Source organism: Heptranchias perlo, unplaced genomic scaffold (genome assembly GCF_035084215.1).
Source record: "Heptranchias perlo isolate sHepPer1 unplaced genomic scaffold, sHepPer1.hap1 HAP1_SCAFFOLD_65, whole genome shotgun sequence".
Lineage (NCBI taxonomy): Eukaryota > Metazoa > Chordata > Chondrichthyes > Hexanchiformes > Hexanchidae > Heptranchias > Heptranchias perlo.
Genome location: NW_027139677.1, coordinates 1,458,554 through 1,485,545, shown reverse-complemented (window position 1 = coordinate 1,485,545; position 26,992 = coordinate 1,458,554). Strand labels below are relative to the sequence as shown.

The window sequence follows — 26,992 nt, the reverse complement described above, 5'->3', positions numbered from 1 at the left end:
TGGCGGATGGAGATTCAATCGTAACTTTCAAAAGGCATTTGGATAAATACTTGAAAAGTAAAAAAATGAAGAGAAGTTGGGAAAGAACATAGGAGTGGAATTAATTGGATCGGTCTTTCAAGAACAGGCACAGTCACGATGGATTGCAAGATTCTATAATTCTATATTTGAGCTTTAGTTAGGAGAGGAAGCTTGGGTTAGATTTTTCATTCATTTAACCAATGTCAGAATAAACGTCCAAGGAAATGTCATCATCTTCTTCAGTTCTTCCCTGAATTTAGTTTGGGTAGCTGCATAAATACACGTGTTTGTGCAGGAACTCAAATACATGAGCAGATATCCGGTTTCAGTGCTGATAAACGCAGGGGTTCCATAATCGCCTAGATAATGCACGGTGTTTGTCAATTTGGTAGCTAAAAAGCTCACTGCAGCTGTCAGCCACAACAGTATAAAACAGCCCGAAACCGTGAAGAGTAAAACGATTGATTTCCTTCTGTTCTCCATCTCTGGATCGCTCTGATTCTCAGTGCTGTGACCGCGGATTCCCCTCCGGGCTCTACTGGCTACGACAATACGTCTGACTGTCGAACAATTAAACAGTAATATCAAAGCAAAAGGAAGCCATGGAATTAAAATACTTTGTAACCAAGAGTAGACGACGCCTGCAGGCTTTGAAAAAAAGTCTACTCTGGAGCGGCAACCCCAGTGAACATTGTTAATTATTCGTTCAGGTTCATATGCAAAGCAAAAGGGGATGTCCTTTAAACAGAACAGGGCAGTGACGGTTGTTAAAACCGCAGACGCAGTTCTCACTGTGCAATATTTTGTTTTAAACTTATGACAACATATAGCTACAAATCGGTCAAATGTGAACACGACTGTGAACCACACCGAAATATCCAGCGTAGCAGGATTCATGTAAAGAATGAACTTACAAACGGCAGTGTAGGACAGGAATGAATATGGAAAGTGATAACTGAAAATGTGATACACTATTACATGGAAGATGATGACCAGTAGATCTGCTGTTGCCATGGCCACCATGTAGACAGAAATACATTTGGAAAGGCCGCAATTTCCTCTGGAGAGAATCACGATTGTCACCAGGTTCGCTGTAAGAAAGAGGAACAAGAGGAAATTACCGGGGACACTCAGATAAATCTCAGAGCATATTGTGGAGAAATATTTAGATGTGTCCCTGCGTAAGCTTTGAGCACAGATTATTTTTTATTAATATAGGCGAACATTGACAACAGTTTGTTTAAAAGGAAGCAATCATTGAACAATAGAGGGACTAAAACCGCCGTCCTTCCAGTATCCTTCAGTCAGACATCGTCAAGTACTAAATATCATTTCATAGCAATTACTGGAAAAATATGAATTCAAATAAAACATTCCGCTGAGGCAAATGCATTCAATTCAGGTCGAGACTGAGTTTTTTCTATTTATATTCGCCCCGGGGGAGCCGCTAGGTACCAGAGCGGGAGCTAGTGGAACAGCGAAGGTTTTTTTGCAGCCGAGGGGAGGAGAGCAGCTCCGTGAAAGAAATTATTTCTGAAATTATCTTTCAAAGGCCCTTGTTGGGTGCAGGTGGCTGCAGACCGAGGAATTATCAAATTAAACTGGACCGGGAACAAAGGTACAAATAAAATGGTGTCCATGGACACTAAGCAACACGTTTTAATAATCGATGTATTGTTAATTGGGCCGGGGAATCAGTCTCGCCCTCCCTCGGTATGATGAAGAAAGTTGATCGCTCGTTGCCCACAATCTATCGACCAGAACAGCGCCTCGCCGGCCTTGAGGACCGGTAAGATTCCTGCTGATATTCACCAACTTATCCCGATAAGTGACTCTACAATGAGAACAATCTCGGAATCTGTTTCATTAACAGTGAGACAGTCAACAGCTATTAAACATCAGGACTCATTGACTTACCTGGAACACCAAAGGCCGCGAGAATAGGGTAGTAGGTATCTTTTATCTGTAAAATTATTGGCAGTTCCATTTTATAGAATAATGGGTGAATTCTGTCCGGCTTTACAGTTCCGATTGGAGTGTATCTGAGATCCGTAAATATTCCCCCTTTATAGAAGAATCGGTGTCCGGTGAGAAAATCAGGTTACACAATAATTGGCATTTGTTACAGTCACTTAACAAACAAGGCACGATTTTCCCTTCTGTCCGTTGGGAAGTCAATGGGGAAATTGTACACATCAGTCTGTGAAACTCCGTCGAATAAAAACAATGAGCAGAAAGGAATCCAAGAGAAAATGACCTGTGCGCATGCTCAGTGATACCTAAAGTGAGCATCCCTTCCAGACTCGACGTTCGGTTCTTGAGGCATCCAATAATTCGGTGAAGTCTTCGATCATTCATTGCATATTGCAATTTGTTTTGTACCCTGATGATGACTGGTGATGACTCGGCTCTAATATTACTGGTGATGATCGTACTGTAACATTACTGATGGTGACCCCACCCTAACATTACTGATGGTGACACTACAATAACATTACTGATGGACCCTCCACTCTAACGTTAATGGTGATGACCCTCAACTAACATTACAGGTGGTGACCCTACTCTAACATTACTGATGGTGATCTTACTCTAACATTACTGGTGGTGATCCCACAATAAGATTACTGGTTATGAGACTACTCTCACATTACTGATTGTGACCCCACCTTTACATTACTGGTGGTGACCCTACTCTAACATTACTGAAGGTGACCTTACTCTAACATTATTGGTGGTGACCCGACCGTGACATTGGTGATGGCGACCCTGCTGTAACATTACTGATGGCGTCCTTACTCCAACATTACTGGTGGTGAACCGACAGTAACACTAGTGGTGTTGACCCTACTCTAACATTACTGGTGGTGACCCTACTCTAACATTACTGGTGGTGACAGTACTCTAACATTAATGGTGGTGACGCTCCTCCAACATTATTGATATGAACATACGAACATACGAATTAGGAGCTGGAGTATGCCATTCGGCCCCTCGAGCCTGCTCTGCCATATGATAAGATCATGGCAGATCTGATTGTGACCTCAAACCTACTTTCCCGACGACCTATTATAACCTTTGACTTCCTTGTTAATTAGGAATCTATCTAACTCAGCCTTAAAAATAATCAATGACCCTGCCTCCACGGCTCTCTGAGGAAGGGAGTTCCACAGACTCACAACACTCTGAGAGAAAAAAAATCTCCTCATCTCCGTCTTAAATGGGAGACCCCTTATTTTTAAACTGTGCCCCTAGTTCTCGTCTCTCCCACAAGGGCAAACATCCTGTCAGCATCTACCCCTTCAAGTCCCCTCACGATCTTATATGTTTCAATAAGATCACCTCTCATTCTTCTAAACTCCATTGTATACAGGCCCAACTTGTCCAACCTTTAATCATAAGATAACCGCCTCATTCCAGGAATCAGTCAAGTGAACCTTCGCTAAACCACTTCCAAAGCAATTATATCCTTTCTTAAATAAGGAGATCGAAACTGCTCGCAGTATTCTAAATGTGGCATCATCAATGCCCTGTACAACTGCAGCAATACATCTCTACTTTTATATTCCATTCCCCTTGCAATAAATGACAACATTCCATTTGCATTCCTAATTACTTGCTGTACCTTCAAACTATCTTTTTGTGATTCATGTACTCGGACACCCAGATCCCGCTGTACCTCAGAGCTCTGCAATCTCTCTCCATTTAAGTAATATACTGCTTTTCTATTCCTCCTGCCAAAGTGGACAAGTTCACATTTTCCCAAATTATAATCCATCTGTCAAATTTTTGCCATTCACTTAACCTATCTATATCCCTTTGCAGACACTTCTGTCCTCTTCACAACTTACTTTCCTACCTATATTTGTGCCATCAGCAAATTTAGCAACCATATATTCGGTCCCTTCAACCAAGACATTGATATAGATTGTAAACAGTTGAGTCCCATGAAATGATTCCTGCGGCACTCCACTCATTCCATCTTGCCAACCTGAAAATGACCCATTTATGCCTACTCTCTGTTTCCTGTAAGTAAACCAATCCTTTATCCATGCTAATATGTTACCCCTGCACCATGAGCTCTTACTTTCTGTAGTAGCCTTTGATGTGGCAACCTGTCAAAATCCTTCTGGAAATCCAAGTACACCACATCCACAGGGCCTCCTTTATCCACGTTGCTTGTCACTTCCTCAAATAACTCTAATAAATTAGTCAAACACGATTTCGCTTTCACAAAGCCGCGTTGACTCTGATTGCATTGAGATTTTCTACATGCCCTACTATTACCTCCTTAACAATAGATTAGAGCATTTTCCCATGACAGATATTAAGTTAACTGGCCTGTAGTTTCCTGCTTTCTGTCTCCCTCCTTTCTTGATTAGAGGAGTTATAGTTGTTTTTTTTTCCAATCTAATTGAACCCTTCCAGAATCTAGGGTATTTTGGAAAATTAAAACGAAGGCATCGACTATCTCTGCAGCCACTTATTTTAAGATCCTAGGATGAAGTCCGTCAGGACCTGGAGACCTGTCAGCTTTTAGTTCTAAATTTTTTTCAGAATCCTTTCCCTGGTGATTGTAAATGTTTTAAGTTCCTCCCTCCGTGTCATCTCTTGATTCACAATTATTTCTGCCATGTTATTTGTATCCTCGACAGGTAAGACGGACGCAAAATATCTGTTCAATTCATCTGCCATTTCCTTATTCTCCATGATTAATTCCCAGACTCAGTCTCTAGTGGACCAACGCTTACTTTAGTTACTCTTTTCCTTTTTAACTACCTGTCTAAACTCTTACTGTCTGTTTTTATATGTCTAGCTAGCTTTCTCTCGTACTCTAATTTCTCCCTCCTTATTATTCTTTTTGTCATTATTTGCTGTTTTTTTTTATATTCTGTCCAATCTTCTGACCTGCCACTTATCTTCGTTGAATTGTATGCTTTTTCTGTCAATTTGATGCTATATATAACTTCCTTAGATATCCACGGATGGTACTTCCTTTCCCTAGAGTCTTTCTTTCTCACTAGAATGTATCTTTGCTGCGTGTTATGAAATATCTCATTAAAAGTCTGCCACTGCATCTCTACTGACCTATCCCTTAAACTAATTTCCCAGTTCACTTCAGCCAGCTCTGTCTTCATGGCTTCGTAATTGCCCTGATTTAAGTTTAAAACACTAGTCTCAGACTTACTCTTCTCTCCTTCAAACTGAACCTGAAATTAAATCATATTTTGATCTCTGTTACCTACAATGAGGTTATTAATTAATCCTGTCTCATTACACATTGTCAAATCTCGAATAGCCTGCTCTGCGGTTGGCTCTGGAACGTGCTGCTACAAGAAACAACCCGAAAGCACTCAATGAACTCATATTCCTGGCTACCTTTGCAAATCAGATTCTTCCAATCTATATGCAGATAAAAATCACTCATGATTATCGCTGTTCCTTTCTCACAAGAAAAAAATATTTCTCCCTGTACACCCTGTCCTGCAGAGTGGTTACTGCTAGCGGGGCTATAAACAACACCCACACGTGACTTCTTGCCTTTGCTATTACTTATCTCCACCCAAACTGATTCTACATCTTGGTCTTTAGAACTAAGGTGATTTTTCTCAATTATACTGATGTCATCCCTAATTAACAGAGCTACCGCTCCACCTTTTACTAGCTTCCTGTCAGTCCGAAATGTCTAGTACCCTGGAATATTTAGGTTCCAGCCTTTGACATCTTGCAGTCATTGTCTGATGGTGACCTGACTCTAACATAACTGGTGGTGACACTGCTCTTACATTATTGGTGGTGACCACATTGTACCATTACTGGTGGTGAACCTATTCAAAATGACTAGTGGTGACCCTACTCTAACATTACTAGTGGTGACCCTTTTCTAAGATTACTGGTGGTGATCCTACTCTAACATTACTGGTGGTGACCCTAATCGAACTTTACTGGTGGTGTCTCTGCTCAACATTATTGGTGGTGACCCCATTCTAACATTACTAGTGGTGACCCGACTCTAACATTACTCGTGGTGACCCAACTCTATCATTACTGTTAGTGACCCTACTCTAACATTACTGGTGGTGACCCAAGTCTATCATTACTGTTAGTGACCCTACACTAACATTACTGGTGGTGAACCTACACTAATATTACTGGTGGTGATCCGACTGTAATATTACTGGTGGTGACCCTACTCTAACATTATTGGTGGAAACCGTACTCTAACATTACTGGTGGTGGACCAACTCTACCATTATTGGTGGTGACCCAATTCAAAATTAATTGTGGTGACTCAGCGCTAACATTACAGTTGGTGAACCTACTCTAAAAATGCGGCTCGCGACATGATTCAAATATTATCATCACAGGATGCTTTTCGGCCCATCCTGCATATGCTGCCTCGTTTAAAATGCTGCCCAACGAATACAACTCCTCAGCCCTTTCCCCTAAGCGGTGTAACTATTTTCCGTTCACTACGAGTACTGTTACTTTTCCTAAACATACTGTACGATTAGTGGTGATAAACCGTCAATAACTTTGTTGATGGTGACCCGACTCTCACATTACTGATGGTGACCATATTCTCACATTGCTGGTGGTGACCCGAGTGTAACATTAATGGTGGTGACCCTACTCTAACGTTACTGATGGTGAGCCTACACTAACATTATTGATGGTGACCTTACTCTAACATTACTGGTGGTGTCCCGACTCTAACATTAAAAATGATGAACCTAATCTAACATTACTGATGGTAAACCTACTATATCATTACTGGTGGTGATCCTACTCTAATATTACTGGTGGTGATCCTATTCTAACATTACTGGTGGTGATCCTACTCTACCATTATTGGTGGTGACCCAATTCAAAATTAATGGTGGTGACTCAGCGCTAACATTACTGTTGGTGACCCGACTCTAAAAATGCGGCTCTTGACATGATTCCAACATTATCATCACAGGATGCCTTACGGCCAATGCTGCAAAAGCTGCACCTTTGAAAATGCCGCCCAACGAATCCAACTCCACAGCCCATTCCCCTAAGCGGTGTAAATATTTTCCGTTCACTACGAGTAATGTTACTTTTCGGTGATGAACCGACAATAACTTTACTGGCGATGACCCTATTCTCACATTACTGGTAGTCACCCTACTCTCACATTACTGATGGTGACCCTATTCTCACATTACTAGTGGTGACCCTACTCTAATATGACTGGTGGTGATCCCATTCTCACATTACTGGTGGTGATCCTACTCTAAGATGACTGGTGGTGATCCTACTCTAATATTACTGGTGGTGACCCTACTCTAATATTACTGTTGGTGATCCTACTCTAATATTGCTGTTGGTGATCCTAGATCCTACTCTAAGATTACTGGTGGTGACCCTACTCTAATATTACTGGTGGTGACCCTACTCTAACATTACTGGCGGTGATCCTACTCTAATATTACTGGCGGTGATCCTACTCTAACATTACTGGTGGTGATCCTACTCTAATATTACTGGCGGTGATCCTACTCTAACATTACTGGCGGTGATCCTACTCTAATATTACTGGCGGTGATCCTACTCTAATATTACTGGCGGTGATCCTACTCTAACATTACTGGCGGTGATCCTACTCTAATATTACTGGCGGTGATCCTACTCTAACATTACTGGTGGTGATCCTACTCTAATATTACTGGCGGTGATCCTACTCTAACATTACTGGCGGTGATCCTACTCTAATATTACTGGCGGTGACCCTACTCTAACATGACTGGTGGTGATCCTACTCTAATATTACTGGCGGTGATCCTACTCTAACATTACTGGCGGTGATCCTACTCTAATATTACTGGTGGAAGCCCTATTCTAACATTATTGGTGGTGACCCCATTCCAAACTACTGGTGTTGACTCAGCGCTTACATTTCTTTTGGTGATCCTACTCTAAAAATGCGGCTCGTGACATGATTCCAACATTATCATCACAGGAGGCTTTACGGCCCATCCTGCATATGCTGCCTCTTTGAAAATGCTGCCCAACGATTCCAACTCCACAGCCCTTTCCCCTAAGCGGTGTAAATATTTTCCGTTCACTACGAGTAATGTTACTTTTGCTAAACATAGTGTACGATTAGCGTTGATGAACCGACAATAACATTACTGGAGGTGACCCTATTCTCACATTACTGGTAGTGACGCTACTCTCACATTACCGATGCTGACCCTATTCTCACATGACTGGTGGTGACACTCGTCTAACATTACTGGTAGTGACCCGAGTCTAACATTACTGGTGGTGACCCTACTCTTACATTAATGGTGGATGGCCTATTCTCACATTACTGGTGGGGACCCTACTCTAACATAACTGGCCGTGACCCTACTCTAACATTACTGATGGTGATCCTATTCTCACATTATTGTTGGTGATCGGACTCTATCATTATTGTTGGTGACCCTACTCTAACATTACCGGTGGTGACCCTAGTCTCACATTACTGATGATGACCCTAGTGTCACATTACTGGTGGTGACCCTACTCCAACATTACCGGTGGTGATCCTACTCTAACATTACTGGTATAACCCGACTCTAACATTATTGTTGGTGATTCTATTCCAACATTACTGGTGGTAATCGTATTCTAACATTACTTGTGGTGATCCTAGTCTCACATTACTGGTAGTGATCCGACTCTAACATTACTGATTGTGATCCTATTCTAACATGACTGGTGGCGATCCTACTCTAACATTACTGGTGGTGATCCTACTCTAACATTACTGGTGGTGATCCTACTCTAACATTACTGGTGGTGATCCTACTCAAACATTACTGGTGGTGATCCTACTCTAACATTACTGGTGGTGATCCTACTCAAACATTACTGGTGGTGATCCTACTCTAACATTACTGGTGGTGATCCTACTCAAACATTACTAATGGTGATCCTATTCTAACATTACTGATGGTAAACCTACTACAACATAACTGGTGGTGATCCTAATCTGAAGTTACGGGTGGTGATCCTACTCTAACATTATTGATGGTGACCCTACTCTAACATTAAAAAATGGTGAACCTAATCGAACATTACTGATGGTAAACCTACTATTACATTACTGGTGGTGATCCTACTCTAATATTACTGGTGGTGATCCTACTGGAAAATTAATGGTGCTGATCCTACTCTAATATTACTGGTGGTGATCCTACTCTAACATTACTGGTGGTGATCCTACTCAAACATTACTAATGGTAATCCTATTCTAACATTACTGATGGTAAACCTACTACAACATAACTAGTGGTGATCCTAATCTGAAGTTACTGGTGGTGATCCTACTCTAACATTACTGTTAGTGACCCTACTCTAACATTACTGGTGGTGAACGTACTCTAATATTACTGGTAGTGATCCTATTCGAACATTACTGGTGGTGACCCTGGTCTAACATTGCTGGTGGTGAACCGAGCCCAACATTAATCGGGGTGACCCTACTATAACGTTAATTATGGTGAACCTACACTAACATTATTGATGGTGACCCTACTCTAACATTACAAATGGTGAACCTAATCGAACATTACTGATGGTAAACCTACTATAACATTACTGGTGGTGATCCTACTCTAATATTACTGGTGGTGATCCTACTGGAAAATTAATGGTGCTGATCCTGCTCTAATATTACTGGTGGTCACCCTGCACTAACATTATTGGTGGTGACCCTATTCTAACATTACTGGTGGTGATCCTACTCTAATATTACTGGTGGTGATCTTACTCTAATATTACTGGTGGTGATCTTACTCTAATATGACTGGTGGTGACCCTACTCAAACATTACCGGTGGTCATCCTACTCTAATATTACTGGTGGTGATCCTACTCTAATATTACTGGTGGTGATCTTACTCTAACATTACTGGTGGTGATCCTACTCTAACATTACTGGTGGTGATCCTACTCTAACATTACTGGTGGTGATCCTACTCTAACATTACTGGTGGTGACCCTACTATAACCTTACTGGTGGTGATCCAACTCTAACATAACTGGGGGTGACTCCACTATAACATTACTGATAGTGATCCTACTCTAACATTACTGGTATTACCCGACTCTAACATTATTGGTGGTGACTCTATTCCAACATTAGTGGTGGTGATCGTAGTCTAACAGTACTGGTGGGGACCCTACTCCAACATTTCTGATGTTGATCCTACTCTAACATTACTGGTGGTGACCCTATACTAACTTCACTAGTGGTGACCTATAATCACTACACTGGTGGTGAGCATATAATCAGTTCACTGGTGGTTTTATTTTAATTGGATGCGGGCGTCGCTGGCGAGACCAGCATGAATTGCCCATCCCTAATTTTCTTTTCGAAGGTGGTGGTGAGCCGCTTTGTTAAACGGCTGCAGTCCGTTTAGTGAAGTTTCTCCCACAGTGCTGCTCGGTAGGGAGTTACAGGATTTTGACCAAGCGACGAAGAAACGGCGATATATTTCCAAGTCGGGATGGTGTGTGACTTGGAGTGGAACGTGCCCTTGTCCTTCTAGGTGGTGGAGGTCGCGGGTTTGGGAGATGCTGTCGAAGAAGCCTTGGCGAGTTGCTGCAGTGCATCCTGTGGATGGTGCACACTGCAGCCACATTACGGCGGTGGTGAAGCGAGTGAATGTTTCGGGTGGTCGATTGCGTGCCAATCAAGCCGGCTGCATTGTCTGGGATGGTGTCGAGCTTCTGGGGTGTTGTTGGAGCTGCACTCATCCAGTCAAGTGGACAGTATTCCAGCACACTCGTGACTTGTGCCTTGTAGATGGTGGAAAGGCTTTGCGGAGTAAGGAAGTGAGTCACTCGCCGTAGAATACCCATCCTCTGAACTGCTCATGTAGCCACAGTATTTATATGGTTAGTCCAGTTAAGCTTCCGGTCAATGGTGACCCCCAGAATTATGATGAATCATAGAATCATAGAATCACAGAAGTTTACAACATGGAAACAGGCCCTTCGGCCCAACATGTCCATGTCGCCCAATTTATACCACTAAGCTAGTCCCAATTGCCTGCACTTGGCCCATATCCCTCTATACCCATCTTACCCATGTAACTGATAGAATCATAGAATGGTTTGGGATTCGGCGATGGTAATGCCCTTGAATATCAAGGGGAGGTGGTTAGACTCTCTCTTGTTGGAGATGGTCATTGTCTGCCACTTGTCTGGCGCGAATGGTACTTGCCACTTATCATCCCAAGCCTGGTTGTTGTCCAGGTCTTGCTGCATGCGGGCACGGACTGCCTCATTATCTGAGGGGTTTTGAATGGAATTGAACACTGTGAAATCATCAGCGAACATCCCCATTTCTGACCTTATGATGGAGGAAAGGCCATTGAAGAAGCAGCTGAAGATGGTTGGGCCGAGGACACTGCCCTAACGAAGTCCTGCAGCAATGTATTGGGGGTGAGATGATTGGCCTCCAACGACCACTGCCAACTTCCTTTTTGCTAGGTATGACTCCAGCCAATGGAGAATTTTCCCCCTGATTCACATTGACGTAAATTTTACACGGGCTCCTTGGTGCCACACTCGGTCAAATGCTGCCTTGATGTCAAGGGCAGTCACTCTCACCTCACCTCTGGAATTCAGCTCTTGTGTCCATGTTTGGACCAAGGCTGTAATGAGGTCTGGAGCCGAGTGGTCCTGGCGGAACCCAAACTGAGCATCGGTGAGCAGGTTGTTGGTGAGTAAGTGCCGCTTGATAGCACTGTCGATGACGCCTTCCATCAATTTGCTGATGATTGAGAGTCGACTGCTCGGACGATAATTGGCCGGATTTGATTTGTCTTGCTTGACGTGGACAGGACATACCTGGGCAATTTTCCACATAGTCGAGTAAATGCCAGTGTTGTAGCTGTACTTGAACAGTTTGGCGAGAGGTGCGGCTAGTTCTGGAGCACAAGTCTTCAGCACTACAGCCGGGATGTTGTCGGGGCCCAGAGTCTTTGCTGTATCCAGTGCACTCAGGCGCTTTTTGATCTCAGGTGCAGTGAATTGAATTGGCTGAAGACTGGCTTCTGTGATGGTTAGGACATCGAGAGGAGGCCCAGATGGATCATCCACTCGGCACTTCTGGCTGAAGATGGTTGCAAACGCTTCAGCCTTGTCTATTGCGCTCACGTGCTTGACTCTGGCATCGTTGTGAATTGGGATGTTTACAGAACCTCCTCCTCCCGTTAGTTGTTTAATTGTCCACCACCATTCACGACTGGATGTTGCAGGACTGCAGAGCTTTTATCTGAACCGTTGGTTGTGGAATCGCTTTGCTCTGTCCATAGCATGTTGCTTCCTCTGTTTAGCATCCATGTAGTCCCGAGTTGTAGCTTTACCAGGTTGGCACCTCAATTTAATTACGCCTGTTGCTGCTCCGCGCATGCACTTCTATACTCGTCATTGAACCAGGGTTGATCCCCTGGCTTGTTGGTAACGGTAGAGTGAGGAATATGCCGGGCCATGAGGTTACAGATTGTGCTGAAATACAATTCTGGTGCTGCTGATGGCCCACAGCGCCTCATGTGTGCCCATTTTTAGCTGCGAGAACTGTTCTGCATCTATCCCTTTTCGCACGGTGATCGTGCCACATAACACGTTGGATGGTGTGTGTTCTCTGTGCTAAGAAGGAACCTCGTCTCCACGAGGACTGTGCGGTGGTCACTCCTACCAATACTGTGATGGACAGATGCATCTGAGACAGGTTGATTGGTGAGGATGAGTTCAAGTAGGTTTTTCCCTCGTGCTGGTTCGCCCACCACCTCCCGTAGGCCCAGTCTGGCAGCTATGTCCTTCAGGGCTCGGCCACCTTGGTCAGTAGTGGTGCTACCAAGCAATTTTTAGTGATGGGCATTGAAGTCCCCCACCCAGAATACATTCTGTGCCCTTGCTTCCCGCAGTGCTTCCTCCAAGTGGTGCTCAACATGGTGGAGGACTGATTCATCAGCTGAGAGAGGCGGTAGGTGGTAATCAGCAGGAGGCTTCCTTGCCCATGTTTGACCTGATGCCATGAGATTTCATGGGTTCCGGACTCAATGTTGAGGACTCCCAGGGCCATTCCCTCCTGACTGTATATCACTGTACCGCCACCTCTGCTCTGTCTGTCCTGCCCGTGCGACATGACATACCAGGAATGGTGATGGAAGATTCTGGGACGTTGGCTGAAATGTGTGATTCTGTGAGTATGGCTATGCCAGGCTGTTGCTTGACTAGTCTGAGGGACAGCTCTCCAAATTTTAGCACAATTTCCCAGATGTTGGTGAGGGGGACTTTGCAGGGTCGACTGGGCCAGGTTTGCCGTCGTCATGTACCGGTGCCTCGTGGTCCGATGCCAGGTGGTCCGTCCGGTTTTAATCTTATTATGACTTTTCGTAGCGAGATTTTACAACTGATTGGCTTGTTCGGCCATTTCAGAGGGCAATTAAGAATCAACCACATTGCTGTTGGCTTGGAGTCACATCTCGGCCAGACCGGGTAAGGACGGCAGTTTTCCTTCCCTAAAGGGCATTCGTGAACCAGATGGGTTTTTACGACAATCCGGGAGTTTCATGGCCACCATTACTGATACCAGCATTTGAACTCCAGATTTTATTTTAATTAATTGAATTTGAATTAATTGAATTTAAATTCCCCAGCTGGCATGGCAGAGATTTGAACTCGTGACTCCGGATTATTAGTCCAGGCTTCAGGATTACTGTTCCAGTAACACAACCACTATGCTACCGTCTGTTGGCCTTCATTCCAAGCGGATTTGAGTATAGGATCAGGGATGTCTTAGTGCAGTTATGCAGGGCCTTGTTGAGACCACATCTGGAGTATTGTGTGCAGTTTTCGTCTCCTTATCTGAGGAAGGATGTCCTTGCCATGGATGGAGTGCAACGACGGTTTACCAGATTGTTTCCTGGGATGGCAGGACTGTCGTATGAGGAGAGATTGGGTCGACTCGGCCGATATTCACTCGAGTTTGGAAGAATGAGAGGTAATCTCATCGAAACATATACAATTCTAACAGGACTAGACAGACTGGATGCAGGGAGGATGTTCCCGATGACTGGGAAGTCCAGAACCAGGGGTGACAGCCTCAGGATATGGGGTGTGCCATTTAGAACTGATATGAGGAGAAATTTCTTCACTCAGAGAGTGGTGAACCTGTGGATTTTTCTACCACAGAAGGCAGTGGAGGCCAAGTCATTAGATGTATTCAAGAAGGAGATAGATATATTTCTTAATGCTCAAGGGATCACGTGATATGTGGAAAAAGCGGTAACAGGACACTGATTTACACGATCAGCTATCGTCATTTTGAATGGCGGAGCAGTCCCGAAGGGCCGAATGGCCGATTCTTTCTCCTATTTTCTCTGTTTCTCGGGAACTATCCCCAACTTCGCACTTACTGATTTGACAGCTGTTTTTATTTCTCACCCAATTTAAATATTCTGGTAAAACACTATTTATTTATTTATTTATTTATTTATTTATTTATTTATTTTAAAATCAGTTACTTCGTTCATCGTTTCCTTCACATTGGACCGAATTGGAGTTTCTGCGACCAGCAGTTTAAAACGAGGTATTGCATCGAGAGCAGTGGGGCCCGGGTATAAAAACGTTCTCTGGTCCGATTTTTTTAAAAGGGCATCCCCATTTTGTTTGTATACGAACCTCAGCAAATCATTAACAAAGTGAATTGGGGCGAGATCGGTCAGTTTTATACTATTGAGGCTGGCAGCTGTCGTCAGTTTTGCAACTACGAGACTGACAAACACCAATTATTACCCAGGCGACCGCACAAACCCAGGATATATCACCACTGAAGCATTTGAGTTCCGGTCCAAACACATGTATATATGCAGCCACCAAGAGAAAATCCGGAGAAGAGCTGAAGAAGCTGCTGAAATCACCCTGGACACTGATTCTAAGATTGGTTAAAAATGAACGAAATGCGAACTAGAGCTCCCTTTGGGACATTAGATTTCACTTTCAGCCCCTATTCCAGTTTAGACTGAGGTTCCCTCTCCTTACCGCTACATAAAGATGGTTCTTGTAAAAACTCACAGGTCGGCGACGATATTTCATGCCCTTTGTGGCATTTAACGCCAACATTGACCGTGGGTTTCGACAGTTTCGAAAGTTCATTGGCCGAGTGACTCCTGACAAATAAGGACATTCCCCCTTAAGTAAGAAACGTGTCAGTGATGAAGTGAACTTTAATATTGGAATAGAATATTTGATCAACGAGTTTAATATCACTGTGCGAGGGCGGGAATTCAATTCTACCGTGTAATTGACAGGAAAATCCACCCGTTTTAGGGAAAGATTCGATCGTTTAGGACTCCTGGTCAATTTACTTTTTCCTCGGAGATTTGATGAACACGATGATTATTCTCCAGGGTTTCACCATCTTTGAGTGTTAACTGTCGTTGCGTGGTTTTACCTTCTTTTTCTGATATCTCGTTAATGAGAAATAGCTGCAGGCTGCTCAGCAACTTTAAATCAAGCTGTTCTTTGTTGTCACTGAATGCATCATGGGGAATCTGACTGCTAGTAATCTGAATCAGCGAACGGTGAAACTGGTAAGAATTTATAATAACCTTAATATTCGGGATATTGCAGGCCAGGACCTGCAATCAACACTCTCAGATATTGAGATTGAATAATCCGCTCTGTGTTTTTGTGTACAGACAGTAACATGCAATAACCTCTGCCCTTTTACCAACTGTTTTTTTACGGGGCATCCGCAGTGCGAGGCTGTGTATCGGAGCTCCGTCTGGTACCACTGGAGACCTGGGTTTGAGAACGTTGCTCGGTGCAAAGGCATCAGGTGAAAACTTGAGATAATTTAATAAAACTTTGTCCCCTGCCAGTTGCTGTACCTCGGATCAAATTCGTTCCCAATTTATCCTGCAGTGTATGGTTACAGATTGGAAGATGTTGAGGGGAGGCTGCTCCCGGGAGGGGTCAAATCCGCTGTTCACACTGCAGCATGTGTAATATCATCAGATATCTTTGAATGTGTCCACTTTACTCTTCACAACACCGTGTTACACCTAGAATACAGACAGCGTTAAGTCCGCTCGATCTGGACACGCTTTCTGTGATTGATGAGCACCACAGATATTGATTGTTCTGTTGGTTTAAATTTATTCTACATTTATTGGCTTGCAATGAGTTTTATTTTGAACAGCAGGATTGTATTTTTATCGCAGTGCCTTGCATCTATCGGATGTATGTAGTAGTCCAACCAGTAGCTTTAATGGGAAATTGAAAGTTAAGGGCCCGTGAAGAGTAGAGATCCAAGTGTAAATGGATAACCCCTCTGCTGAAAGGTGGCTCATCGAATCATCACTCCAGAGGCTAAAAGCTGCGCCCCAGGGATGGAAGGAGGTTGAATCTATGACGCCGTTGGTAAAGACAAGGTCCTGTAAACTCTGAATGTAATTATTCACACGTGGTCTTCAGCTTTATTGTAAACGGGTTATTCAAAGTTATTAACTTTAACTATCTTGGGAAGTACTCTTAAACTAATCACACCAATTTATAACCACAGACTCTGGTCGATGTTGTAGTCAATGCTCATCATCCTTTGGTGTTGATTTACTGCGATACATGGAAATGCTTTTGCAACCGTTGCTACTTAACCTTGTTATGTAACTCTGCCCGTAGTTATTTGCTACTCAATTGCTACATAACTCTGATGACATGTGTTTATGTCTATTAATCGTCCATGTGCCCAAATTTTACTGTAAGTTGTGATTTGTTACAGTGAAATAGTGTTTAGTGTATGACTTTGACCTGGCTTCTTCCTTGATGGTTTGGGAAGAAAGAGTTTGATGATAACCTAATCGAGGGTTAGTAAATTAAATTTATTTTGATCCAAACTGGGTTAAACGCAAGGCAGTTCGATAACCGAATCAGGCAACATTCACCCTGTGATATTGTTCCCTTGCTCATTAGTATAGTGGACAAGTGCAATAGCTACAATGGTGTGTGTATTTATATCTCTTTATATATAGAGAGAGATAGATATATGGATAGATATAGATATGATTTTGTGTAGTTAAATCCTTTGGTGCTGAATGTTTAAATAGAGCAGGACGGATATCAGGGCAGTAAGCTCTTAAAACCATGAACTTGCAGGAGAGGCAGCCTTACAATTCGACCTTCTGACCGGATTATATGAAAAAGCTAAAAGATGAAAGACCAAACAATCTTGACTTAGTTAGGGATGGGACTCTTATCCGATGCTGGGACGTCGGAAAACAATGAAACCTCACAGGCTGGTCCAGGACACCTGGCCTGGAATTTGGAGGAGTCAAAGAAGGTCTGGGGGACCATGGATTACCAGCTTTGACGCAAAGGCAGGATCAGATAAGATGAGGCAAAACAGTCTTAAGCCCCCGTGTAAGTTGATGTTTGGTTAAGGCCAGAGGTGGGACACAATTTGTTTGTGCAGACCCCTGAAAGGTGGAAGATAGTGGGCAAGCAAATAACTCGAGGCACCATTGGACACCTTGACTTTTATGATAGACTACAATAGGACAAGGGCCCATGGAAATAGCTAACATTGTGTCCACCCCCAAAAAGGGATATAAAAAGAGCACCCTGCCTTGATATCAGATTGTAGAGACTTAGTAGGAGTAACGTAACTTTGACAAACGATCCGGATGAATAGAAGAGGCTCCAGGCGGAGCAGGACTGATGAAGAGGTATCCAAGAGGTCACCCCAGGCGGGGCAGAAGACGTGTGAATCGACGAAGATACCCCAGGCAGGTTTGGAAAGCGCGCTTTCTTCAAGACTCCTGGGCAGACACGACTCGACGGATTGAGGAATTGGTAACATCGCTTGCTCTGAGTTCTAAACCACTGCGTGTGTTGGTCCTTTCATGAATTTAAATAAAGCACCTTTTTACTAAATTGGAGTCATGTCAATTACCGACAGCTGGATATAAAATCTTAGACCTTCCACATTGTCCCATCAAACACTCCCAGGGCAGGTACATGGTTAGATGCAGAGTAAAGCTCCCTCTACACTGTCCCATCAAACACTCCCAGGGCAGGTACAGGGTTAGATACAGAGTAAAGCTCCCTCTACACTGTCCCATCAAACACTCCCAGGGCAGGTACATGGTTAGATGCAGAGTAAAGCTCCCTCTACACTGTCCCATAAAACACTCCCAGGGCAGGTACACTACTGGTTAGATACAGAGTAAAGCTCCCTCGTCACTGTCCCATCAAACACTCCCAGGGCAGGTACAGGGTTAGATAGAGAGTAAAGCTCCCTCTGCACTTCCACATCCAGCACTCCCAGCTCAGCTACAGCACGTGTCAAATATATTTCAGAGCTCTCTCGACATTCTCCTTACAATGCCTCTCCACATTATAGCTTCCGAATTAAGCACAGTAAGTTTAAATGCAGACTGAAACCAATAACCATTTCGTGCATGAATCCCAATATCTGACCAGCACCCCTTAATATAAAAGTCTAATCTCGCCGTACCCACTGGACACTGAGCGGATCGATACTTCACCAAAAGCGTTTGCGACGAGTGCCTTTGAAACAGAACACAAAGTTAAATTATTTCGCTATTCACCCACGACGTGTTGGGAGCCAAGGTCGGTTAAGGATTTTTTTGCTCTAATCATAAACTGACCTTTGACAGCGAGTCTTGTTTGGAGAGACCAAGGGGCCGATTTTCTTGTTATTGTAAACCAGGTAGTCTGTGCGCTGAGCACACAGAGGAAAATCGGGCGGTGAGAACCACACATTCATTTCAGAGTCCGCCCGATTTTTATCCTGCAGATCATCCAATCCACCCAGTCTTATTAGAAAAAAACCAGCCCGGTTATCACTCCTCCCAGAGCACATCTAAGTAGAAGTTATCGGTGTTTTTATATAAGTTTGTTACAAAGGCACTGATTAAAGTGAACATTTACCTCGACTACATTGATAAACGTACATCTGCTGAAATAAAGCTGCTGACTAAATCGCTATTCATGTGGTTTCAATAGGAATACGAGATACACGTGTGGCCTTGCAATGTAAAATGCCCCTATTCCCAAAAGCTGGATAACGCAATATCCTCTGCCAGTAAACAGGCTCGTCCCTCATTCCCTTGTCTTCATCGTTATCATTAGGTACAGTACAATCGAACTCCATTGTTAAAGTTCATTGCAAGACCATGGTTTGCTCACTTCATAGATCCCCATTCCATAGACACTATTTACATATAACCCATAAGAATTCAAACTAATCTCATCTCCCTGCTCGCTCCCAAAAGTCGTAGTTCTTTCTCTGCTTCAAATGTTTACCAACTCTTTTCTTAAAATATACAATGGTCTTTGCCTCAGATATTTCTTGTGAAACAGCATTCACTGCTTGACATGTTCACAGAGGAGGTCACTTCATAGCAGATACAGCGATGGAGAAGAAGGACTGGACACGGCAGACCTGCTATAAAGGTGGGGGAGGAGCAGCAAAAACGTGCAGGCGCCCGGGGACATTTTCTTAGCAAATCCGTTTTATAAAAGACTACTTGTTCCAAGAATGATGAATCGGACAGGGCAGCCACGAAATACCCTGGCAGGGGGATTACACAAGCTGGGCGAGAGCTATGAGCAAGATACTTATTAATATCCCTATTCGGTAAATAATTTCGCGAATACTGCGTCCGACCTTCAGATTGCTGGATTTATAGCTGATGCATTAAAGTCCGTCAACAAACTGTGAATTCTATATGTAATAAAACAATATAATTCACTTAGAATTGGCCTTGTGCACATCTTAGGTCGTTTAATCCGAGACCCCACGCCGCCAGCAGGGTCTCGCAGGAAGCGATTGCTTTCTTGGAAAATTATGAAAGAACATTCGATCACATTCGGTGTGTTCAAATCATTGGGCAGAAAACAGGAACATCTCACCCGCGATTTTCTGTCAAGCCGCCGATTGGGCGAGAAGCACCGTTGGTAACGCGATTGGTTAAGAGATATTAAGATAGGGTGGGGGCAAGGCCATGTAGGATTTGAAGAGCGGCGTGAGGATTGTAAATCCAACGCATGCAGGACTTATATTAGCACAGGAAGTGATAGCTGCCTGAAAATGTAAATTAATCATCATTAATATCCACAAGTGTACAGGTGAAACAATGGAATAAAATTAACAATGAACAAATTCATAATATCATCACTTGCACAAAGCCGACTCAGTCATTTCATTATCTATGGCAGCACTTTAACACTTCCAATCATGGAATCATAGAAAGGGTACGGGATGGAGGGAGGCCATTTGGCCCATCGAGTCCACGCCGGCTCGATGAAAGAGCAACCCAGCAGGTCCCACTCCCTTGCCCTAAGCAGGTAGCCCTGCACTTTTTTTTTCTTTCAAGTTTTTATCCAGTTCCCTTTTGAAGGCCACGATTGAATCTGCCTCCGCCACCCCCTCAGGTAGTGCATTCCAGATTCTAACCACTCGCTGTGGAAAAAAGTTTTTCTTCATGTCATCTTTGGTTCTTTTGCCAATCACCTTAAATCAATGTCCTCTGGTTCTTGACCCTTCCGCCAATTGGAACAGTTTCTCTCTGTCTATTATGTCTGGACCCTTCATGATTTTGAATAACTCTATCAAATCTCCACGCAAGCGTCCCTGTTCCAAGGAGAACAACCCCAGATTCTCCAGTCTATCCCTGCAACTAAAGTCCCTCATCTCTGGAATCATTCTGGTGAATCTGTTCTGCACCCTCTCTAAGGCCTTCGCTTCTTCCCTAAAGTGACACAATACTCCAGTTGTGGCCAAGCCAATGTTTTATAAAGGTTCATCGTGGCTTCTATACTTTTGTATTCTATGCCTCTAATTATGAAGCCCAGGATCCTGTATGCTTTTTTAAACGCGTTCTCAATCTGTCCTGCCACCTTCAATGATTTGTGAACATATACCACCAGATCTCTCTGTTCCTATACACCTTTTAGAATTGTGCACTCTCATTTATATTGCCGCTCCTCGTTCATCCTGCCGAAATGTATCAATTCGTATTATTCTGCGTTAAATTTCATCTGCCACGTGTCCGCCCATGCCACCAGCCTGTCTATATCTTCTTGAAGTCTGTCACAATCCTCCTCATTGTTCACTACCCTTCCAAGTTTTGTGACATCTGCAAATGTTGAATTTCAAGTCATTGATATATATCAAGAAAAACAGTGGTCCTCGTAGTGACCACTGGGGGACACCACTGTACATCTCCCTTCAGTCCGAAAATCTATCATTCACCTCTACTCACTGTTTCCTGTCCCTTAGCCAATTATGTATCCATGTTGCTACTACCCCTTTTATTCCATGGGCCGCGATCTTGATGATAAGCCTACAGTGCGGCAATTTATCAAACGCCGTTTGAAAGTCCACATACACCACGTCAACTGCATTGCCCTCATCGATCCTCTCTTTTACCTCATCAAATAACTCTATCAGGTTGGGGGATTTTCCATTTCAGCGCTCCAGGCGCTGGCCCATAGCACATGTCAGGAAATTGCGCTTTCTGGGTCCACGATTTTCCACTCACAAATTTCAATGAGAAAAAAATCACATGCGGCCAGTGGACGATAGCGCCCCTGCCGGTGCAGACCCGTTGCTGCAGCGCCCATGATGTGAATTCATCCTTTTTCAAGGTTCATCGTGGCTTCCATGCACATGGATGTGCATAGCACAGAAGGAAACCATCATGCCACCGTGTCTGTACCGGCTGTTTGCGAGGAAAATCTAAACTAATCCCATTCTCCCGCGTTCTCCCATTGCCCTGCATTCGAGAGAAACAATTTCATGCATCGGCTTTTCACCTGACGCATTGCTATTTGAATGTTCCGTCCCCTTGTTCTGTTTTGCTCGAACGGAGTGAAGATTCGTTCCTTGCCCGTTAAACACAAAGAAAGGAATTGATCGGGTAAAACAGAGAAAGAATTTTCACTCTGGTCAAATCAGTACAAGCAGGCAGAATATTAAATTAGCCCACCAATTTAACACAAGAATTATAACTAAAGTTAATCCTGTAGTTCATTGCAGCTCACTCCCTTCATCTCACGTATCACGTGTCTCAATTAACACTGGAACCCTTCCAGAGCCTTTTTTTTTCTTCCTCGGTCAGGTATCCAAAGCTGAACACACTGAGTTTTAAATGGAGAACTTAACTATTGTAGCGCTATTTCCGTTTACTGTATTCTACAACTCCCAATGTCTCATCCGGGCTTTCACTGTTTTATTCAGAGTTGAGAATCATAGAACCTCACAACTCAAAAGGAGGCCATTCCGTCCATCGTGCCTGCGCTGTCTCTTGGTTAGGGCTATCCAATTAGTCCCACTCTAGTGGTCTCCCCCAAAACCCTGTAATAATTGCTTTTCATGAATCTGCTTCCAGCACCGTTTCAAGTCGTGCATTCCAGATCATAATAAGTCGATGCGTAAAAAAAAATCCTTAAATCGCCACGGGATATTTTACCATTTATCTTAAATATGTGTCCTCTGGTTACCGACTCTCCTGCCAGTGGAAACAGCTTCTCCTTATTTACTCTATCAAAACCTTTAATGGTTTTGAAAACCTCGATTAAATCTCCCCTTGACCTTCTCTGCTGTAAAGGTGGAAATACATGCATCTATAACTTGAATCTAATTTTTCATCAATTCTGTTATGACCATCTCGCATAATTTTCTATTCACTCTGTATTCCCATCTGTAGCTCTTAAATGCAAAGGGTACTTTCTCACATTGTGTTAAACTGCTTCTCCAATCCCACCTCGGTCTGCCTGAGCTGCCGAGGTTGGATAAACACTCTGGGGTGCGTGTTCCCGCTCCCTCCCGCTGGAACCCTCTTAAAATGAATAGGATGGTGTCGAACAGGAGCGGGCTGAGCTGGGAGTCCCCGGTGTTCAGACCGCTCTCCGTCACTTTCCGAGCGCACACTTAGAGAATAGTAATTGCCGCGAGGAACATGATGCTCACAGAGACCCGTGGAACATAATCTCACCGGGAGAATTCGGCTTTAAATAGGAAGAGTAAGGAGACACAGGACACAGGATTAGAAGGTACATTAACCTTACCTTGATCCGGCGGGATTTTCCGTCTCAGTTCCCGTGTCGAGTCGACACTTTCTGACTTTGGAAGTTCAGTGTAGCCAATTCCTGTTTTTTTTAGAGGAAATCAGTTTGATTATTTGATCTGATCCTACTTGTCTGAGATTGATACCCGAGTTTCATCCTCTGGGGAAAGAGGCTTTCTGCTCTCAGGTTGTTTTTCCATCTGATCCTTGTTGTATGTGATTCATACCCTAGTTTTACCGTCCAGGGAAAGACGCTTTCTGCTCTGAGCCTATTTTTCATCTGAAGAACTTTTATTTTTCGAAAAAGGAGATGCGTTTTCTGGTTAAAAAAACGAACAGAAACGGTGTGACAGGTCCTCAACGCGTTCAACGGTGAACAATGTTAGTTGGAACATTTACCTTTCCATTATCACTTCCTGGTCAGTAAGTTCAGTGAAATAGACACATCATTAGTCACGAAATTTCAACCTTAAAATTTCATTTCTTAAAGCCCCACCTGAGAGCGCTTTCATTACCTGAGATGCAAAGTATCGAATGGGAGGATGGACGGGGATAAACTCGGCGGGTCAACATCGCCAGAGGTCACGTTCCTGGTCCCCCGGACCTTCAAAAATTAAAGCGTCCCATACAGAGGAAGTGACTGAACACACTGCGTATTATGGTGAATATGCATAGAGAGGGAGAATGGTCCAATGGCTGTCTGAGCTGCCTAGGATTGGATAACACTCTGATTCATCTCCGTTTATCCCTCTTATAAATGAGAAGCATGGTGCTGAACAGGAGCGGGTTGAGCCGACTCCCCCGGTGTTAAACAGACCGCCATCGGTCACTGTCTGAACGGACACTTAGAGAATGATTATAGTCGCGAGGGAAATGATCGCAAGAGCGGACCGTGGAGCCTAATTTTACCGGGAGAAATCGGCATTAAATAGGAAGACTAAAGACAGACACCGTACACAGGCTCGGAAACGACACTAACCTTCCCTTGATCCTGCAGATTCTCCGTTTACTGGTGGAGGCTGCAAGTTCCGCCTTTATAAACTCATTCCCACCAATCAAGCGATTGTTCCTTTTTTTATCAGCAAATCACAGTTTGGTAATTGGAGCTGATTCTTATTATGTAAGAATTGTTACATATCTCCGCCCTCTGACTGGAAGTTGGTGTTTAACGGATAACTTAAAAATGGAGGTTTAAACGTGGGCTAAAAGAGGTCTAAAAAGGCTAGAAACTGGTTTCAAATGGGTTTAAAAAGGGATTTTAAGGGGGGTCAAAAGACCGTTAAAAGGGAAGTTTCAAGGAGGTTTGAAAATGAGGTTTTCAAAGGAAGTTAAAATGGGTGTAAAAGAGGTTTAGAAAGCGGATTTTAACAAGCGTGTTAAATGGGTATAAAATGAGGGATTACGTAGGGGTTTAAAGGGAGGTTCTAAAATATTTAAAGAGGGATTTTAAATGGGGATTGAAAAAGGGATTTAACATATCTATAAAAAGGTGCTTGAAGGGGTTAAATGCAGATACAATTGTTTTAAATGAGGGTTTCAAAACGGTTTAAAACGGGTAGAAAAAGATGGGTAAAAGGGGGCTTGAAGTCGGAGATTTAAAATAATTAAAGTGAGATTAAAAGGGATGTAAACGGAGTTGAAAATGTGTGTTAAATTGGGTTTTAAGAGATAAAATGGGTACAAAAAGACGTTGAAAATTTTGAAAAAGATTTGTAAAAGAATTTTAAAAGAGTTTCGTAAAATTGACGTTTAAAATGCGGGGAGGGAGCGAGGATCGGGAAGAGCCGATGGGCTCAATGCGTCTCACCGGAAGTAACATCAATGCGCAGAGATTGCCGCCAACGTCGCCAGCGCTGGCCCAGCTGCCCCTCCCTCTCCGCTGCCTGCCCAGGGTCACGTGGCGCACTCTCCCAGATCGATTGGTCCTATTCCCCGCCGCGTTGCATTGTGGGCTGAAGGCTCTGTCATGGTTGGACCGGAATTTATTGTCATTCCCGTCACAGATCAACGACATTTCCCTGAATAATTTGGGAAAGGTGGATCACCTTCCATTGGGATTAGGAATAAAGTGAAGCAAAATGTCCCTGAATAACAGAGAGACCTGGCGGTTTAGAGGCACAAATCTTGACAGGTGGCAGGACAGATTGATCGGGCTCAGAAACAAGCAGACGGGATCCTGGGACTTGGAAGAATGAGGAGATGTAACACAAACATAATATAAATGATACAATTTTCTCGTGGGGTGCAGGAACAGAGAGACCTGGGGGATCACAGACACACATTTTGAAGGTGGAAGGGCAGGTTGTGGAAGCGGTTAAAAAAGCAGACCCTATCCTGGGATATATAAATAGAGAAAAGAGAATGAAAGCAAATAATTTAAGCTGAACCTTCATAAATCACTGGTTATGCCTCAGCAGGAGCAATGTGTCTACTTCTGGGCACCAAACTTTAGGAAGGACATCAAAGACTTGGAGAAGGGGCGCAGGATATTTACGATAATGGTACCAGTGAGGAGGGATTTCCTTTATGTGGAGACACGAGAAAAGCTAGGATTGTTCTGAGTAGAGCAGAGAAGGTTAAGGAGAGATTTAATACAGCTGTTCAAAATTATGAATAATAGAATAATAGATTCATAGATTCATAAAATCATAGAGTCATTGAGTAATATGACAATACAGCATGAATGAGGCAAGTCAGCCCATCGTGCCTGTTCCGGATTTTTGGAAGAACTTTCCAATTAGTCCCACTCACCCGCTTGATTGACACCCCATCGACCACCCTGAACATTCACTCCCTCCACCATTGGCGCACCTAACAGAACTGTGGGAGAACCATCACCATACGGACTGCAGCGGTGAAAGAAGGCGTCTCACCACCACCTCCTCAAGGGCAATTACGGATGGGCCACAAATGCTGGCCTTGCCAGCGACGCCCATGTCCCATGAACGAATAAAAAAAAAACCCAGCCCTTTCCCCATTGTCCCGCAAATCTTTCCTTTTCAAGAATAAGTCACATTCCCTACTGAAAGTTATTATTGAATCTGCTACCACCACTCTTTTCAGGCAGTGAATTCCAGATCATAAGAATAAATGGTTCTATTTTAATAGAGGTGCAGAATCAAAGAGAGCTGGGGATTCACGTTCACAAATATTAGATGGTGATACGACACGTTCATGAAGCTGTTAAATAAACGCATTGAATTATGCTTGGCTTTATAGAAAAAGATGCAGAGAATACAACAGCGCGGAGGTTATGCTATATCCTTATAAAACACTGGTAAGGCCTCAGCGAGCTTATTGTGTCCAATTCTGGGCACCACATGTTAGGGAGGTCTTGGAGAGAGTGCGGTTGGAGATTGAGCAGAATGGTAAGAGGGAGGGAGGATTTCAATTATTTGGACAGACTATAAAAACAGGTATTGATCTCCTTCGAGCAGGGAAGGTTTAGGGGAGTTTTATTAAAGGTGTTCAAAATGATGAGGGATTTTGAAAGAGTATGTCGGGAGAAAATGTTTCAACCGACATGAGGATCGGTGACGAGCAGACACAGATTGAAGATAATTGATTAAAAAAAAGCCAGGGGGAGATGAGGAGATTTTTTTTTTACGCAGCGAGTTGTTATGATCTGGAACACATCGCATGAAAGGGTGGAGGAAGCAGATTCCATAATAATTTTCAAAAGGCAATTGGAGATATACTTGAAAAGGAGAAATGTTGCAGGGCTATGGGGGAAAGGGCAGGTGAGTGTGACTAATTGGCTAGCTCTGTCAGAACAGTGTACAGATACGATGGGCCGAATGGCCTCCCTCTGTGTTGTATGTTGTTATGATTTAAATCAATGGGGGA

The 26,992-nt window shown here is 43.5% G+C and overlaps 1 protein-coding gene across 1 annotated transcript; it reads right to left on the bottom strand.

Annotated features, from left to right (window-relative positions):
• Positions 1–210: 210 nt before the first annotated feature.
• On the bottom strand, positions 211–2,008 carry LOC137318118 (probable G-protein coupled receptor 139). Its single transcript, XM_067981092.1, has 2 exons — positions 1,939–2,008; positions 211–1,112 (listed from the first exon to the last, which is right to left on the bottom strand). The coding sequence occupies exons 1-2, from the start codon at positions 2,006–2,008 to the stop codon at positions 211–213; spliced, it is 972 nt and encodes a 323-aa protein (XP_067837193.1).
• Between the last annotated feature and the right edge of the window lie 24,984 nt (positions 2,009–26,992).

What these genes read in the sequence shown, in the direction of transcription:
- LOC137318118 (XM_067981092.1), bottom strand. Translation starts at nt 2,008, where the DNA reads ATGGAACTGCCAATAATTTTACAGATAAAAGATACCTACTACCCTATT. An exon ending in CGCGGCCTTTGGTGTTCCAG is followed by an intron (nt 1,113 to 1,938) that starts GTAAGTCAATGA and finishes TCTTTCTTACAG; the next exon opens with CGAACCTGGTGACAATCGTG.